The following is an 18819-nucleotide window of genomic DNA, read 5'->3' as shown; positions in this document are numbered from 1 at the left end:
CTCCACAGTTAAGATTGAAAGGACAACAACTTGACTTGACAAAAAGTCCTGGAAGTGCACACTGTTCCCCAATAAAGTCCTGTTCCTCTTCCCCAATAAAATCTTAAAAATAAAAAATCGGCAGAGGACCTGAATAAACATTTCTCCATAGAGGACATACATATGGCCAATAGACATATGAAAAGATTCTCAAGGTCACTAATCATAGAGAAATGCAAATTAAAACCACAATGAGATATCACCTTACACCCGTCAGTTGGCTATCATCAAAAATCAGCAAACAACAAGTGTTGACAAGGATGAGGAGAAAAGAGAACCCTGTGCATTGTTGGTGAGATTGCAAATGATGCAGCCACTATATAACATGGTTTGGAGGTTCGTCAAAAATTTAAAAATAAAACTACCTTATGACCCAGCAATTCCATTCCTGGGTATTTATCTGAAGAAATCTAAAACACTAATTCAAAAAAGATATATGCATCCCTATATATCAGTGAACAAAAGATATATATGTTCACTGCAGCACTATCTACAATAGCCAAAATATGGAAGCAACCCAAGTGCCTAGCAATAGATGATTGGATAAACAAGATGTGGTACATTTATACAATGGAGTATTACTTGGCCAAAAAAAAGATGAAATCTTATCATTTGTAACAACATTGATGGACCTAGAGGATATTATGTTAAGTGAAATAAATCAGACTGAGAAAGACAAATACCATGTGATCTCATATGTGGAATTTAAAGAACAAAACAAACAAACAAACAAAACAGAAACAGGCTCATAGATACAGAGAACAAAATGATGGTTGCCAGAAGGGAGGAGGATTGGGGAGCTGAGTGAAAAAGGTGAATGGATTAAGAAATACAAATTGGTAGTTACGAAATAGTCACAGGGATATAAAGTACAGCACAGAGAATATAGTCAATAATGTTGCAAAACTATGTATAGTGCCAGGTGGGTACTAGACTAATCAGGGGAATCACTGCACAAATTATATAAATGTCTAATTACGATGCTGTACACTTGAAAGTAATATAAAATAATATTGAATGCAACTGTTACTGAAAAAGATAATTAAACAAAAGAAATGTGGTATGGAAACTGGCTAAATTCCAAAATTTGATAGCTCTGTCTTGTGATCAGAGAAATCATACGTATCTGTTGTATTTGTTACCTATCATCATCCCTGTTAACCCCAACACACCACTCAGGCCCTACATCTGAGGAAGAACAGTGGATATTATGAGCTTGTGATTACGTAGTTTCTAGAGATGAGTTCTGAAGGACAGGTCTTCTCAACCCCCTCTGGTCCACTTTAAACTACTGACACTGTGAGCTCAATAAGCTCTTTGCTTTCCATACTCATTTTTGCAGCATGTCTTCAAGAAAGATTTATTGAACACTTGCTCTATGTAAAGCAGTAGAAACTGTCATGATTGTTTCTCCTTCCTGAACTCAAAGAAAATCTAGAGGGCCTTTTTCTACCTGTGAAACACTGATTTGGATTGCTTTGTTGTTTCCCGTTTCAGAGGTTTCCTTTGCTTTAGTAACGTCATGTTCTACAAGATTGTTGTTAGTTACATTTTTCGGCCTTTTACAAATATCTGCCACTCCCATACAAAAAATCAAATGAAAGCACATATAGCAATATACATTTAACATGTAGGATGAGGTGGTCCCCACCTAGTAGAAGGGCTTCAGCTTCTCCACAGCTATGTATCTTTATAGAACAAGCTGAGGGAGAGTGGTTCCCTAGATGTCTTTTCCTTCCATAGGCCATACTATGAAACAGCCTTCACTAACCCTTGTATATAATCCCAGTGCACATTAAGCAGGTGCTCTATAGAGAATGGGTGTATCTTGCCCACAAACAAATTCCATGCTGCCCACATGTGCGTTATTGCCTGGCAGATACTTCTCTTATCCTCACAGCTACAGCATTGTATTAGCTTTCTAGTACGGTGTAACAAATTACCACAAATGTGGTGGTTTAAAACAACACACAATTTATTATCTCACAATCTCTGTGGGTCAGGAGTCCAGCTTGGTTCTCTGCTTATGGTCTCACAAGGCTGTAATCAAGGTATTGTCTGGGCTGTGTTCTCATCTGGTGGCTGGACTAGGGAAGAATCTTCCAATCTCACTCAGGTTGCTGGCAGAAAACATTTCTTTGTAGGACCAAGAGCCCTGGTGTTTTCCTGGATATCAGCTGGAAGCTACCCTCAGCATCTCAGGGACACCACAGTTCCGAGAGGCCACCTGTCACATGTGCTTTCCCAACGTGTCCACTTCATCAAGCGAGAAAGGAGAGTCTCTAGCGTGAGTATGCTAGAAAACAATCTTACATGAGGATGGGGGTGGATGTGTAGGAAAGATGGGGCTGCTGAAGAGGACAATGGACTCACTTGCTGACCTTGACATTTCTTTAAAAGCACACAGCCAGGTTGTTGAGACCAGGGGTTTGCCTGTGAAATCTAAGACTGTCTTTATTAAAGAACAAGCAAAAGGACAGAAATGAGAAACCAGAGTTTAGAGGAAAGATAAACAGGCCTGGTCTGAGAAGCCTACAAAGCTTTGAAGGATGGAAGAGAGCGGCTTTGAAGGATGGATTTGGACTTCCTTTGTGTTTGTGGGTCTGCAAGATGAACTGCGTCTGTTTGCATGTGTGCAAGCCTGTGTCTGCTCTGACCCAGGGTGTTCATGAGTCTACGAAGGTGTGTTTCCTGGACATGTCTCTCGGTACTCTGAATTAGTTTCTGAGTAGCATTGTTGAACTTGTGTCTTTGTGTTTACATATGTGTGTGGCTGGCTGGCTGTGTCCATTGGTCTTTGACTGTGTGTGAGATTCTGCCCGGCTTCTCACTTTATCCTGCCCATCTCCCCTGATGCACTCCAGCTGCTAGTACTATTCACTGCTACCCTTCTTTTTCCACCGTTTGGATTCCCGTGGGTCTGGATGCCTGCCCAGGGTCCTGCCCCTATGGCCTGAGTAGCAGGCTTGACCTTGGGACTGATACACTTTGGAAAGCCCCCATGCCTAGCCATAGATCCAGAAAAATTACAGTGCAGAAGGACAACGCGGGAAAAGGGGTCAGTTGGCAGCACCCACCCTCCTTCTGGAAACAGATTTGCCTCTGGCCCCTTCCCAGGCCCCCCATTGCATCCCCATGCTCTCATCCAGACCAAGTATTCAGGGTCCTGGCCTCACTGTCTCTGGGGATGAGAATGGGCCGTCCTCTGCAAGCTCAGCCAGACCTGGTAAGGATCTGGTCCTCTGTGTCTCCCAACGTCTTACGTGCCCGCGCTGTGCTCATTTCTCATAGCCCCACCTGAACTCAAGGTCGTCCTTCCTTCTTTCCTGTGCCTGCAGTGGACACAGGAACCATTTTGTCCTTAATTCTGTGACAGCCCTGGCCTATGCCACGGGTCCATGAGCCCTGGGGGAGCACTAGGCTTTGGATGGCTGGCAAAGAGCAGAGGCCCAGCCCCCTCTCACATGGTGTAGGAGTCAGTGTCTCCATGGGGCTTATTTCTGTTCTCATCCTGTGTTCCTTGCCCTCACTGCGTGGGCTGTGGCGAGAAGGTACAAAAATGAAGCAGCCATGGTCCCTATCCTCTAGGACTTAGTGTGTAAGGGGAAAAATGATTTGTGGAGAAACCACTCTCCTCTACTGTAGGATTCCCTCTAAGAAATCCTGTAGTGCCCTCCCTCTGCAGACATCACGGGAAGGCTTCAGAAGGTCAGAGCCATTCACCATGACCTGACGGTACTTCAGAAGGCCAGAGTTGAAACTCCAATGTGCCCAAGCAAGCATTCAAATATTCCTGGCACCTACCACCAATTCTAGAGTAGCGTTTCTTGAGTTTGTGCCCTCCTTGAGGTTTTTAATTCTGATTTCACCTCTCTTGAGCCTAGGGGTGTGTAGGATTATGGGATGGGATGAGCAAGGCTTCATCACTCAACAACAAACTGCGTGTAGTCCTAGGGTCTGACCCTGTCTTCTCTCAGCTCTTGAGTTTGCTGAGAATTAAGAATCCTGAAGGTCTTAGTTCTAGCTCATCTCTCTGTCCCAACCCTTTGTTACTGAACTTTGGTCAGCACTGTGCACTCATGCTGCTCTGGGGCAGATAGGGGCCTGTGGAGGCCCATGAGAAGGCCTACTCCATGTAGGCCAGGATGTGTGCACAGTAACCTCTGCCTCACACCTGATGCTGCTGGGACCTTTCTGGGTCATTCCCTTCATTCTGAGCCTCCAATGTCATCTCCTTGGCTCTCTGCCCGATTCCCACCAGGCAGGGAGGATGTGCCTGTCACAAGACCTTCTATGATTTTTGTGGATGTTTTAGGAAAACACCTGGAAGGTGTTGGCTCAGGAGGCTTGAGCCGTGAGTCTCCTCACCCTGGAGTCCATGGTAGGGGCTGGCCCCCATCCCTTAGACACGGAGTCACCATTCAGAGGGACACATTCTTGCTTCTTCCCGTCCTGCTAGCAATGGATGCACTGTGCTAAGTGTGGGGTCCTATGAGAAGAAGAGAGTCCTGCCACCATCTCCTCCTGGTTTGATGGGATGTTGCGTCATCCTGGATTTCCTTAGGAGTCAGTGAGGCAGGGACATCCCACTGTCCCCCATGGCACATCATGAAGAAGCATCAGCACTTCCTGTGCTTCCTCCAGCTCTTGGCTCCTGTGCTGTAGGTCAGAAGGTGGGAATGCAGAGGTGCCACCTTCTGAGAGATATGAGGGGTCCAAAACAGAGGTCCATCGCATCCTCAGGGCAGCCTTTTATCTGTCTGCTTCCCAGATCTCTCCTCCCATTTCCCAGACTCCATTGTCCTTTGTTGAACACTAGGATACCACACTTGCCTTTTTTCTCTGTCTCTAGGCTCCATGGATCTAGAACGTCTCTGCAATCTCTCCTGCTACTCCAAGAGCACCTGCTTCACACATGTGATCAGATACATCAACCCTTTTTATGCCCACCTGGACTTTCAATTGGATACCTACTCCTTAGACTCTAATGTAATTTGCCATGGCAACTTCCGGAATCCATCCAATATTCTTGCTTTCGTCTTTTGTTCTCCATATTCCTCCCTCCACCCACAGACATGGTTTCTTCCCAGCTCCTCTCTCAGCCTTTTAGTTTTTTGTTCACCTTTCCTCAAAGTTAAAAAGTCCTCCCTCATTTATCTTATCCTCTTTCTACTAGCCAGCAGTGACGTGTCTGTGCTTTTAGACAAGGCCATCCCCTAGACTTGGGCATTCGCTCCCATCCCATCCCCTCTACACCCCATTGCTCCAGCAGTTCTCACCTTGCTCTTACAGCATCAGTTTATCCTTCCTGACTGCGTCATTTTCAGCAACATTCAGCATGCTAGGTTTCTTACCTTAAAAAACAAAACAAAAAACACCTCCAAAAAACAACAAAGAAAACCCTCTCAGGGTCCCACTTCCTTCTACAGATATTTCCTCATGTTTCTTCACCTTTTTGGAATTGATGACGCTTTCTATCACCAATCACTCTCCTTTCATTCTCTTTAGAATCTCCTCTAGTCATACCTACACGTCCCTCACTCACCTGAGTCAGTTCTTCTCAATGTCATTAGTGCTGTCTTGCTAAATCTAATCAATTTTGCATCCTCATATTGTTTAGCTGATTTACAACTTTTCATGCAGTTGCTCACTTTCTCCTTGCAAAACTTTCCTCTCTTGGCTTCCAGTATAATACACTCTCCTGATTTTCCTCCTTCCTCCCTGGCTACTACTTCTCGGTCTCAGCTTTTTGGTTCATCATTTTCTTCCCAATTTCTTAACGTTGAAGAGTCCCAGAGCCCAGTCCTTAGATCTCTCCTTCATTTATACTCATTCCCTTCTTAATCCTATGATTTTACATCAATCAGTCAGTCAGTCAGTCAGTCAGTCAGTCAGTCAGTCAACCAATCATCTCTAGCCAGGACCCTCCCTGAGGACCGTCAGGCTTCTGTGTTGGGGGTATAGTCTCAAGAAGCAGGGAGTGTACTCATGTTGTTGCAGTAATTATAACAGCAGAGGTAATGAGTAGTCATGTTCTGAATTCATATTGAAGTCGAAACAACAGGAGTTTCTGATGAATTGGATGTGGACTGTTAGAGATAAAACATCAAGGATGACAGCAATGTTTTTGGCCTGAGCAACAGGCAAGAGCGAGGTGCCACTAACTGGTGTGGGAAATACTGTGGTGGGAACAGGTTTGGTGTGCGTGATTGGGTGGTGGGGGAGGGGATAGAGAATCAAAAGTTCACTTTTGAGATGAATATTGGACATCCAAGTATATACACTTAGACAATTTGGGCAGACTTGAGACTGTCTACCCCAGAAGATAACCATCTCCATAAAGGTACAGCCAATGTCTTTGTGACTTTTGTCTGGCCTAGTTCCTGGAACATAGTAAATACTCAAATATTTTAATTGTTGAATGCAAGATGCCATTCAAGGTCATTTTTATTGTGCCCCTTTTATGTGACCCTAGGCTCCTCCTTGGCAGCTGAATACTTCTTCCTGTGTCAGGACCCCACACACCATAGCACTCATCACACCTGATGTAATAATTTATCTGCCTCTTCAGTCCAGAGCTTGGATTCAAGTATTATTAACATATTACTATGTGTCAACCACTATCCTAATCCCTCGGTATATGAAACACTATAGTAATTATCCAGAAAAGAAAGGATGAGAAACTAAACTATAAGCAAAGGCAGTAAAAATAGAGGAAAAGGGGCAACACAAGAGATAACAAAATTAGAACCCAGTGATTGACTTGATGTGTGGTTTGAGCAAAAAAAGTGGATGTATAGTGATACTATTCCGACTTTGGAAAATAGTTTGATGGCGTAGAGGGTGTTTGAAAATTTTGAATTAATTTGCATTGTCTTTGGACCAAAATGGAGCTTCCCCCCAGCTACTGGCTCTACAGTTGAACTCAGAGGAAAGACTAGCACCAACACATTAATAGTAATTGAGGTTTGGGATATGGATGTACAGTTATTCTAATTTCCCAGATGAAGAAACTGGGGCTCAGACATGTTAAGTAACTTATCAAATGTCAGATGATTTTTTCCCACATTCCATCCTTGTGATTTTGACCTTAAAATCTACATCCTCTCCAAGGGTCATACACTTGACCTGAAAATTATAAAAACACATGCTCGAGAACATTTTGTAATTTTTTTTGGTGGAATTTTTCTGCCCTTTGTTCATGTTTATCATCTTTCTCTGAAATCATTCTCTGGCCGTTTCAGCCAGAAGTTTCCTTCCAAAAATGACCCAAATCTTTTACTGATACTTAAGCTTACACTGAGAGAAGCAAGCACAGCCTGGAGATATGCTTTCTGCCATGGCCTCCTGAAGGGCCTGGCATTTCAATCTTCCTTCCAGGGAGACCAATACCTGCCTTAACCCAGTGAACAGGAGAAGGTAGGACAGGGTCCACTCATGCCTCTTTCGTATGTCAAGGGAATATGAGTATGATGGCCACCATTAAGCAATCCACTCTGCGGCCAGGGCTACAGAGGCCGCTGCAGGTGGTAGGTCATCTATTAGGTGATGGTGCTAGGGGTTGGGAGATGGGAGAGCATGGAGCGTTTTCTGAACAGAAATCAGGAAAGAGTTCTAGTTATGCCTCAGTGTGGCAAGTTATTCCAGAGGCCTCCTAAAACAGGTCTGTATGAAAATTTTCATTTCGTCTGTGTGTGAGGGAGTGTGTAAACAAGATATAGTTGAAGGGGTTTACATTTCTTAGCAGCTGCTTACAGATCTCAGCTTGCCTCTCAGCCTCCCTCTTGGGTTTCTTCATTTCATACCAAAAGATTCAGAGAAATTTCAGAGAATTTCATATTATATTTCCATTAATGATAAACAGAGATTTCTCTTAAATAGGCAGTTTGGAAATTCCCAGAGAGATGCAAAGGAGCTACAGCCCCGCTTCAGTTCTGAGCAGCTTATCTCGTGTTAGAATTCATGTGTACCATTTAATTCTAGATTCCTGGTCACTTTCTCTATTTGGTTAATGAAAAAGGACACTTTCCAAAAGCCTTTAGAGTTTTCTTTTGACAGTCAAAGTGAGTGGTTCTGGTGCTTTCTGAAATGTGGTGGGACATTAATGAAGAAATGGTGAAGGAGGACAGGAACCAAGGGCTGGAGCTGGCCTGCCTTTGGTTGGGAAAAGGACAGGAGTCAGACTCTAAGGGAAAGGCACCAGGCAGATTCTGGGAGAGACACAGCTCATTGAGGTTAACACCATATCATATACATAGAAATATACACATATACTATATGAATATTCAGGGAGGCAAGGCCGGTGGAAAGGAATAAAGTGCAGAAGGATGCCAGGTGTGTGTGGCATAGAAATGAGAGCCGGGTACAAGCTGCTGGCAGTAACTTGACAAGCTATGTTCAGAAAACCCCTTATGTTTGTGATTCTTTCCCAGAACCCATATCCTTTTACAACACTATGGGCAAGCAGACTGAAGCTCAGATTTAATTATTCCCCCAAAGCACTTGGACGTTGGGTTGGCTTCCTGGCTCTAGGTTCTTTTGAGTGCAAATCAAATTGACTTTGTTCCCTTACATGCCCTGGTCAGGAACATATCAGTTTCTGTCTCAAATACTCAGCCCTCCATCTACATGCTCCCCTCCCTGGCCCCCTCTCTGTCTGCACTTGGAGGTGGGAGACAAATCCCTCTCCATGTCCTACTGTGATCCTCGTTCCAGGACTCACTCATTCCATGCAGCTGATAGGCAGTGGAGTGGAGGACAGGACATAGGCAAGAGAGCTATAGCAGCCTCCCAGATAAGTTTTCCAGAAAGATCTAACCAATAAGCAACAGGGAGCAGAGAGGGCGAGATTCTGTCATTTGCTGTTGCCATTCTGTCACATTAGCTATGTGCTTTTGATAAACACAGAGTACCTCCTCGAGGATGGAGCACTGTGGCACTCCTCTAAATGGCTCCCCTCCAGATGTGGCGATGGACAGAAGTCATCAATGAATTTTGCCTGTGGGATCCCTGGCCACTCCTTCTTGTCAGGCCTATCTCATGTCCACATTACTGCTCTGGGCCCAAGGATACCGTGGGAAGCCATGACAGAATTCAAGTCTGACCTTTACCTTCAATGCACCTTAGACAAAGGCCTTCCTGCTCTGCTCAAGTCCCTTAATTCACTGTCCAGGGAGGCGCTGTGTGCAATGCTGAGCCAGCTTCAGTGTGTGTTAAAGCTCCTTCCCTAGATAGGAAGGACATTTTAGCATCCCTCAAAACACCTCTGTGGAGAGAAGGAGCAGACAGACAACTCTGCATAGAGATATAGACTATATTTTGGGTGGCGTTCTGACCCACCTGCACATGAATGACAACGACAGTAGCGGTCCTCTTCAAGGGACGCAGACGCTGGGGAGCCTACAAAGTCTGTTGATTGTGCTGGGGCTTCTTGAGCAGACCAGTGCTTCCCGTTGAGGTGAGAGTTGAGAGTTAGGGTGGGCTCTATGGTTAGCGGCATAGGTCAGTCGAGAACAGTGCTGAGGGCACTGGCGAGGGTGGCCCAGGACGGAGGCAGAGTGCAGCTGATGGGAGAGGGAGCGGCGCCAGAGCTTACTGTCTGGGAAATGGGGGCCATCCAAGGCTAGGCCCACCTGCTTCTCAGTGGGGGGAGATTGGGCCTTGGGGTCCCCTCTTGTCTTCTCTGTCTTAGCTCGCCCCATGGGACTTTTGGCTGGAGTCAGCCTCTTTTCTATATTTTCTTTCCTGGCGTTGGCCACTTGCTCAGCTGTCGAGAACATGGATTCCTTGTACCCTTTGCCTTTTGTCTTAAGGTTAACACAGTGCAGAAAGGATTTCACCTTATTTCTCAAGCCCGATTCTGGAAGGCTGGGTCTCTTGTGAGTATGCGCTGGCATCGCCTGCCCCTGCCAAACTTGACCTTGCCTAGTTTGGCCCTGCAGTGGCTTATGCTGGATGAGTTGGCCCAGGAAAGACTGGCCCTGTGACGCCTGGGGGCCCCCAGGCTGGGCATTCTGACGAATCCCTGCTGGTTTGAGGGTGACATTGATTCTGGTTTGACTGTTTTGCAAGTCATTCTTCTTCAATTTTTGCATCCCAGGGACTCCTGGACGTGGCTGTGGGAGCTTAGGCTGAGAGCAAATCAGGGGAATGTGTTGAAAGGGAGCATCACGGTGAAAGCTATGTTTTCGTCGCCGGGGGCCATGGGGTGTCCTGCTCAGAAGCATCCCTTCTGGCCTCCGGGCTTTAGCAGGATGGCTTTTCTCCCTAGTTGAGAGTGCAAACCCTGCATCTCCTTCCCCGCGGCCCCCTGCTGATTTGAGTTTCCCTGGGTCCTGTCTCTTCTCTGCCAGTGTGGGGTCTTGGGCTGAGTCCTTGCTCTTGCCAGGGCTCTGGGGCGCAGGGGTCCAGGACTCCTCCCTGCTGGGGTTGTTCACACCGACCTCCAGCTGAACACAGAGCACCTGGGCCGCTGTGATGTCCGCGTGGGGTTGTGAGATCGGGGAGGACGAATGGGTAGAGACATGAGGTGCTGCCCCGGGACTAGGTTGCTTCTGGGTCTGATGTGCTGCCTTTGACTCAAAGGCCAGCTGTTCTTTAAAGTGGAGCCACTGTGGACCTGGGGCATGAGGGATGCCTGGTGGGCTGGGGAGTTCCTGGCACAATGCTTTTCCTTGGTTGTTTAGATTCCCAAGAGACTCCTGAGTGGATGTGTTGTCTGCGATGGCTACAGCTTGTTCCCTGGACTCCCGTGCCTTTATGGGTATCCCCCATTGCATCTCTAGAGTCTTCTTTCTCAGGTGGAAATTGAGTTTTGCCAAGATGGGTTTCTTGAGTGAGTAGGGGCAGGAGGGCTGTGTCTGGCTTTCTAGAGGCTCCGTCTCGATCATTCCCTCCACCTGCACTTCAGCCTGAAACTCATCTGCAATGTCTGCACAAGTCTCGCTGGCATCCTGAAAGCGTGGCTCAGGGCTTAGGCACTGCTCTTCACACGAGACCGTCTGAGGCAGAGGTTCTGCTAGGCTATCGACAGGCTCTGGCACCTCCTCTGTGATGAGTGCTTTGGTCGTGATTTCCGGGGCCATAGCCTTGGAGAGGGCCACGTAATAAAGAGCAGGCAGCCCCGACAAGAAGGCCAGATACTTGTGCCGCAAAGTCGTCTCCAGTTTTTCAACGGCTGTCTTGGCCAGGACTCGAGGCAGCTTAGGATGTTCAATGACAGCATCTGGGGAGGCCTGTTGCTGCTGATCAAGGGCTGTTGGCATCCAGGACATAACTTTCTGTTGTAGGTCAGGGTCAGTTGCTGCCTGTAGCTCCGGGGGCTTGCTTTCTGGGATGCAGGTGAAAGGAGCCACTTCTAGACCCCCAGGAATGATGCACTCCCGAGACCTATAAACATGGACAGGGATTTTGTCCTCGTGAATCTGCCCACATTTGGAGGTGATGTGGCTCTGCAGTATTGCCTTGGCCTGGTCTAACAAGGGGGGCCTGGGGACAGACACTGGGTGCTCAAGGGGTGACAAAGGGTCACCAGCACCAGTGGCTTCTAGGGCTGAGGGCTGGGGAACACTCACGTTGGCTAGGGCGGCACTGCTCCAGGACAGAGTCTGCTGGTGAGCAGGGCACAGGAGCAACTGGAAGGACTGCTGGATCTTCTGGGGCAGGCCCCAGCGGTGGTGAATCAACTGCCTCTGGAGGTGGAATTCCAGCGGCCTCCGGTCATGCTCCGGAAAGAGGAGTTTCTTTGTGAGGTCAGAGATGGGCTTTCCCGGCCAGAAAGTTTTCACAGTCTCAGGAGACTGGGCTTTGTCACAAGACTTACACTGCACGGGGCTCTGGCTGTGCTGAGGTCTCTGGAAAACAGCTGGCAAACCCCACTGAAGCTGGAGCTGCCTCTGCATCAGGTGCCACTCCAAGGCTTCACACTCTGCCGGACTCAGAAATGGGACATTGGTCTGACCTTGTTGGTGTCCTGACGGAGTGACCCAATTCGGGGACGATGGAGAAGAGGGTGGGGTTGACTGAGGTGGAGTTTTAGGCAGCCGAGGAAGGAAGGAGAGCTCCTTGGAGAGAAGAGCGTCCTTCAATGGGAGCTTGCACAAGCTCCCGTTCGTCGAGAGGCCTTGAGAGCCCAAGAAGGTGTCAACCAGGGACTCACTGTGCAGAGAAGGGAGGCCACAGAACAGCTGGCTGTACTTCTGCTGCAAACGGCCCACTGAGTCATTAGCCTGCTGCTGCCCAGGAAGTGGACAGAGGCCACTACATTCTTGAAGGGCTGGCGAGGGCAAGGCTAGAGACACATGATTTGCGTTTTGCTGGTAGTGGCGTGTTTGTTTTGGGTCTATAAGGGACCATTCAGAAACCCAGAATATCTGTGTAGCCTGGCCAGCCACACACGAACCCCAGGTCTGGTAGGAAATGGTCCCAAATGTCTCTACAGAGAACTCAGAAGTATCATTCAGGATGAAAGAAACTGGTTGGTTATTTACGGGTTGGTAAACCAGTGGTGGGTTTGGCATAAGCTGCCTCAAGGACTCCTCCACACGTCTGGGCAGCCCCCACCTCTGGAAATGCATCCATTTTTTCACGTGTACCTCAAGAAGTCTCAGAACTTCAGGACCGAGGAAGGGCAGGTGGGCAGGCAGGACAGTGCCAATAGACAAGGCCATCGGATGTGTCTGGGTAGCGATTTCTCGGTTCAGGGTCAGCAGAGACACCTGGGAATGCAAAGGCTGCTGACCTTGGTTCCCGTAGACGAGGTTGAGGCTGTGCTGCATCACCTCCTGCTGGTTCACTGGAATCCTAGGTCCCTCAAGCTGCGAAGAAGACATTATCTCTCGGTCCCCGGGCATCTCTGGCCCTTGAAATGCCTGTCCTAGCTGGTGCTGTTCAGCCCAGCCATCTCGGATGCTGACTGAACTGGCTGACTGGGCAGCTGACCGGATTATGCATTTCTGAGCCGTTCGTTGTGACTTCGTGGGAGTAGCAGATGGAAGTGAAGGCTGTTGTGAGTGTGTGGAATGGTGCTCCAGAGTCTGCTCAAAAGACAGAGAAACTGGCAATGGCCCTCGTGAACGGGGAGAGATCGGGGTGTTCTCACCCGCCAGCAACTGCTGGATCTCCAGAGCCGTGGCATTGCAGGTTTGGCAGCTGGGGTCTGCGCACAGGAGCCTCCGCACACTTCCCTCCTGAGGAAGCCAGCTCTGGCTGCGAAGGGAAACATGGCAACTGTGAATGATGGAGTACATGTGCCTCTTTGGAAATGTGTAGCCTGGAGATTAGCCCTGCTCTCTCTAGTCCTGCTAAACCCTGGGGTGTGTACCCCCTGGGTGTTTACTCGTCTGCCTTTCTTCCTAAGGAAATGCCAGGTGGCAAGTTACGGTGTGCTGCGCTGAGGGTCGAGCTTGTTGGGCAAGGTCTCCTGCAAGCCATGGGAGCACAGGGCCACGAGGGACTGGGAGGTGGGGTTAGTTCTAGGTTGACTTGTGTTGAGAAGCTGAAGCAGAAGATGGGTCAAGCGATGGGGAAGCCAATGGTTAGCTGATGGGGCATCACCAGGTGGAACCTAGAGTCAGTCTCATTTGGGGCTAAAAAAGCCACAGCCTGGTAGTAAGTATTTCAAACAGCAAAAGGCGGTCCTTGTGGGAACTCTGTTTTCTGGGGACTATGAAGTGTACACAAAATCTCTTGGGAGAGAACCCCGTTCTCTAGAGGTTTTAAGAAGAGGATGAGATGGTAAGGTCCTGGGTAAGGGCTGTCCCAGGATCTGAAGACAGAGCCAGAAGAGGTAATATAAGCAGTGTTCCGGGTCTGCCCTTGAAAGGGTTGTAACTCTAAAGAGAACATGACAATGGTGACTTATCTACCCATTCTGTTGACTGGATCAGTTGTCTTGTGGCTGAGTGTAAACCCAAGGAGAGGTGTAATGAATTATACGCTAGTCAAATCCTGAATTCCAGGAGCACTGTGAGCCTGGCCCAGAGCAAAACCGGGAGCCTCCTCCCTTCTGAGATGTCTAATGCCCCTCTGCCCTGGTTACCCTCTCAACCAGTGCTCCAGCCTCCATTGGGGCTGGTCCCCTCACTGCCACCATCCCTCTCCTCATCCTTGCCCCAGGCCAAGCAGAGAAATCATCGCAGGCCAGGCTGGGAGCTGGAAGACTATACAGAGCAAGAGGTCACCTTTTCATGACAGAGAGCAGTTCCGAGGGCTTCTCAGCTTCTTTCCAGGAAAGTCTCCTAGCTGAGAAACCAGGACACAGTGTTATATGGAACAGGAGAGGATTCAGGGATATCCTATAGGCAGCTGAAGGCCTTTGAATGAGAGGAGACTGAAAACCCAGCAGTCAGTGCTCTAAGGCACGTCTGCGTACAACTGTACCAGTTACGATGTGTTGTCCCTGCTCTCATCTCATTACATCTTCACAACCACGCTGTGAGTGAGGCAGGCTCTTGAGATGCCATTTTATGGATAACAAGACTGAGAGATGAAGTGACCTCTCCAGGGTCATAAAACTAGTAAATGACACCATGAAGGACTTCTGCCCTTCTTCCTCATTCTTCATTCTCTGGGGCAAGGTGGAGAATTTTGGAATATTTCCAAGTTCTGATTTCCCACCCAAGAAAGTCTTCTGGGAGAATTTGTCAACTTGGGGAATTGGAGCCTTCAGTGGTTAGAGCACCTGGCTCCTGGCACCAGGGGTCAAAGTGGGAACAGGTTGTATGAGAACCTCGCCCACAGTGGAGGAGAGCCAGAGAGGAGAGTGGGACTTTACCTCTTGATGCTGCATTTCTAGGTCTTTGCTTGACTTTTTGGTGACGCTTAAAGACAAAAAAGTTACAGTGTGAAGCTGTGACACCATATTGTTTTTCATGTTGAAATGAGACAAAGGTAATATACATTCCAAATTTCTTTCTATATATGTTTGTATTTTATACCCTCACTTACATTTCCTTTCTTTACTCCACTGTTTCCTTCCAAACTTTCATTTTTATATTTATTTCTGACTTACTTTAAGACTCTCTGTATTCCATTCCTCCTGTCCCCTTCCCTAGGACAAGTTCTTTAGGGCACTTAGCATGACACCGGAGGGATAGTGGAACAGATTAAATGGTGATTAGTTCTAAGAGCCCAAGGACTTTTGGTTACTAAGTTCACCAACCAGAAGAATCCCCCATATGTTCTGAGATCCAGTGAGGTATATTCCCTTTCATTTAGGTTTCACCACAAGGTAGATAAAGACACTATCGATTTTTCAATCAGAATACGTTTCAGAGATGGCCTGATAAGGCATTATTTATAGGCTCTGAGAAGACAAGTATCACATTAGAGTAGCTGAATGTATAGTAATAAAAGTGACAGAGAGGGTAAAAGGAGAGGCTCTGAGGTCTTAAAACCTTTTGATCTGAGGCTTAATTAGTTCAATCATGGTGTTAATGTTTCCCTACCTGGCAGCAGATTCTTTTAGGTTCCAACCTTAATCCATGGTAATTCCTTTTCACTTCCCAGATAATTAGAATAATAATAAAGATGGTGCCATATGTATATAAGAAACATTCAGCATTCCACAGAACAAAGGTAGGGCTCAACATGGTCTAAACCTCATTAGCATGAGGTGACCAGCCACCCCATATCTAGACATTCCGGATCCTGCTGCCTAATGACACCCAGTACTATGCATTGTCATCTCCGTCTCACAGAGGATGGAACCAGGCCATCAGATTGCATCACAAAGCCCTTCCGTTTCCCAAGGCAAGTCTAGTGTCAAAGACTTTGTCTTAGGAAGCTTGTGTGGTGATTCAGTCTGTAGGTGAGGGTAGCTGGGTGTCCACAGGGTGACAGAGCCAGAGACTGAAGGTGCCCGCTCAAGGCAGTGTCTATGCTCCCACTTTGTCTTCACTGTCCACACCCTACACCAGCCTGGTGGCTTGGCTCTCTCCTTCATAACTGTCTGTTCACCCATCCCCAGAAAACTGAGTGTTTAGGACACAGGGCAACTCTTGAGCAAGAGGGACAGGAATATTCACCAAGTCCCCCACCTGTACTGGAAATGTACCCATTCACTGACTGTATTTCTCAGCTCCAGAATTTCTATCTGGTTTAGTTTTATAATTTCTGTCTCTTTATTTATATTCTCATTTTGTTCAATAGCAACTTATAAATATAGAAGGAATGATGATGTTAGAAAGTATATAATGATTGCAACAACTAGTGGGTGAAAGTTTGATGAGAAACAGAATATTTTCATAGACTCAGAATATCTTCCCACAAGTTAAGTCACTACCTTAACGAATCTAACATCATCAGTTGGGACAAATCAAATCATATGCCTCCTAATATAATGCACTGAGAATACAATATCACTTCAGTTGTATAAATGTCAAAAATTCATAACTTGAATCTAATCATGAAGAAACATTGAATAGATATTCTAAAAAATAACTGACCTGTATTCTTCCAATAATAAGAGACAAGACAACTAAATACAATGCATGAGGGGAAAATTAGCTATTATGGACAGTAGGGAAGTAATGTCAGTTTTACTTTTGAGAAAGATCAGCTTAGTTGCTTTATGGGAGATAGATTTTAGGGGAGCAAGAATAGAAAGGAGATCATTAGGATGCCATTGTCTAGCTCAAGACTATTAAGATTCTATACCTAGCTCAAGCTAGGCATAGTTGAGGCGTGGGTTTTTAACAGTGTACTTGGTAAGAAATTGTGCAATTAGGATATATTTTGGAAACACGTCTACCGGTGGATTGAATGTCACAGTGAAGGTAAAATAAAGAATTAAGGAAAGTCCCTAGGTTATTATAAGCCTGAGGAATTGGATGGATAATGCTATTTAATGACAAGGTGAAGGTTGGAGAATACAGATTTTAGGGGGTGGGAGATGGATACTTTATATTTGTCTATGTTTGAGGTGCCTATTACACATTCAAGTGGAAATGTCATGTAAGGAGTTGGATGTCTGGAAGCCATGGTGCAGGTCTCAGCTAGAAATATAACCTTGAGAGTCACTAGATAGACAAGTTACATGGCCAGATAAAATCTTGGAGAGGTTATAAATAGAAAGAAGAAAATTAAGCAGGCTGAGGACAGAATCCAGGATTGCTTTAACACATAGAGGAGGTAGAGGAGGAAGAGCCAGCAAAGGAAGTCAGAAGGAACGGATGGTGAGCTTGAAGAAATAGGAGAAACTTAAAGAAGAAAGTGTTTCAAGACAAAGGGAATAGTCAGCTGTGTCAAATGCTCACGAAAGGACTAATAAGATGAAGATAGAAAATGACCATTGACTTTGGGGGATTATTTGTGACCCTGACAAGGTCCATTTCAGTGGACCATGGGGGAAAAAAGCCTGGTTTGAGGAGGTTCAGCAAACAATGGGAAGTGAAAAAGCAGGACAAATGAGTATAACTAGAGAACAGTTTCAAAAAATTTTTTCTGTGAAAGAGAGCAAAAAAATTGTTTGGTAACTAGGAAGAGTATAGGATCAAGTGTGTGTGTGTGTGTGTGTGTGTGTGTGTTAAATTTGGTAGTACTACCACATATTTGTGTGTTGATGAGAATGATTTAGGTAGGAAGAAATTGATGGAAAGAGGGAGGGAATACTTGACGCAGTTTAGTTCAGAGAAAAATAATACTATGTGAATACAGAAGGAGGAACATTGCTAGAATTTGTGATGGGAAAATGAGAACACTTCCTTTGCAACAGTACCTATTTTCTTTATGAAACTGTTGTTTCTCACTCGAGTGTTAGTGGGGACAGTGGTTCAGTTATAACAAAAAATGAGAGTGTGAAATGGTTGGCTTTGGAGTAAAAAAAATGTCTATTAATGCAAGTGCCCATTTGAGAATTATGGTAATAAATGTGATATGAGTCCAGTCAGCACTGTTAAATGTTTTTCTCCTGCAAGGTTCAGCAGCTGCATGAACTAAACAGATGATTTAGTTTGGCCAAAGGTTGCATTTTACCAGGCAAGAATTATAAACAGAAAAGAGGAGCAAGGCAGTTAGATGTTTTGAAAAGGACATTTTTAGTGCTAGGCCATGGACTCTAGGCTGGCTAAGAAAGGAAGTGAGCATATGATAAGGGTGCAAGATAGTAAAAAAGTTTAGTCATTGAACTGAAATTCATAATAGCTCAAATTAGGTAAATGCTATGCTTATGCCAGATGTCTATCAATTGATGAATGGATAAATAACATATGCCATACCCATACGATGGAAAATTATTTGGCAATATGCTACAACATGGGTGAACCATGAAAACATTATGCTAAAAGAAAGAAACCAGTCACAAAAGACCACATGTTGTATTATTCCATTTAAATGAAATGTCTAGAAAAGGCAAATATAGATAGATAGTATATTAGTTTCGTAGGCCTGGGGCAATGAAGGAAAGCAGAAGGTGGGGGATAGGGTGTGCTAATTGCTGCAGGGTTTCTTATTAAAGTAATGAAAAAATTCTAAATTGATTATGTTGATGGCTTCACAATTCTGACAATATATTAAAAACCACTGAACTGTAAACTTTAAATGGGTGAATTGTATGGTATATGAATTACATCTCAATAAAATTAATTTAAAAAATTGAAATAGGGCCGGCCAGGTGGCTCAGGCGGTTGGAGCTCCGTGCTCCTAATGCCGAAGGCTGCCGGTTCGATTCCCACATGGGCCAGTGGGCTCTCAACCACAAGGTTGCTGGTTGGACTCCCGCAAGGGATGGTGGGCTGCACCCCCTGCAACTAGCAACGGGCAACTGGACCTGGAGCTGAGCTG

General features: G+C 46.1%; 1 protein-coding gene across 1 annotated transcript; it reads right to left on the bottom strand.

The window, feature by feature from the left end:
• Positions 1-9334: 9334 nt before the first annotated feature.
• On the bottom strand, positions 9335-15635 carry LOC141571150 (protein SPATA31F1-like). Its single transcript, XM_074330666.2, has 4 exons — positions 15486-15635; positions 14813-14858; positions 14220-14280; positions 9335-13245 (listed from the first exon to the last, which is right to left on the bottom strand). Exons 1-4 carry the CDS (start codon positions 15627-15629, stop codon positions 9414-9416), a joined length of 4083 nt encoding a protein of 1360 aa, XP_074186767.2. The 5' UTR covers positions 15630-15635; the 3' UTR covers positions 9335-9413.
• Between the last annotated feature and the right edge of the window lie 3184 nt (positions 15636-18819).

Source organism: Rhinolophus sinicus, chromosome 16 (assembly GCF_057876585.1).
Source record: "Rhinolophus sinicus isolate RSI-liver-muscle chromosome 16, RSI-T2T, whole genome shotgun sequence".
In the NCBI taxonomy this organism is placed as follows: domain Eukaryota; kingdom Metazoa; phylum Chordata; class Mammalia; order Chiroptera; family Rhinolophidae; genus Rhinolophus; species Rhinolophus sinicus.
Note: the sequence above shows the minus strand (reverse complement) of the source record. Positions and strands in the feature narration are given on the sequence as shown.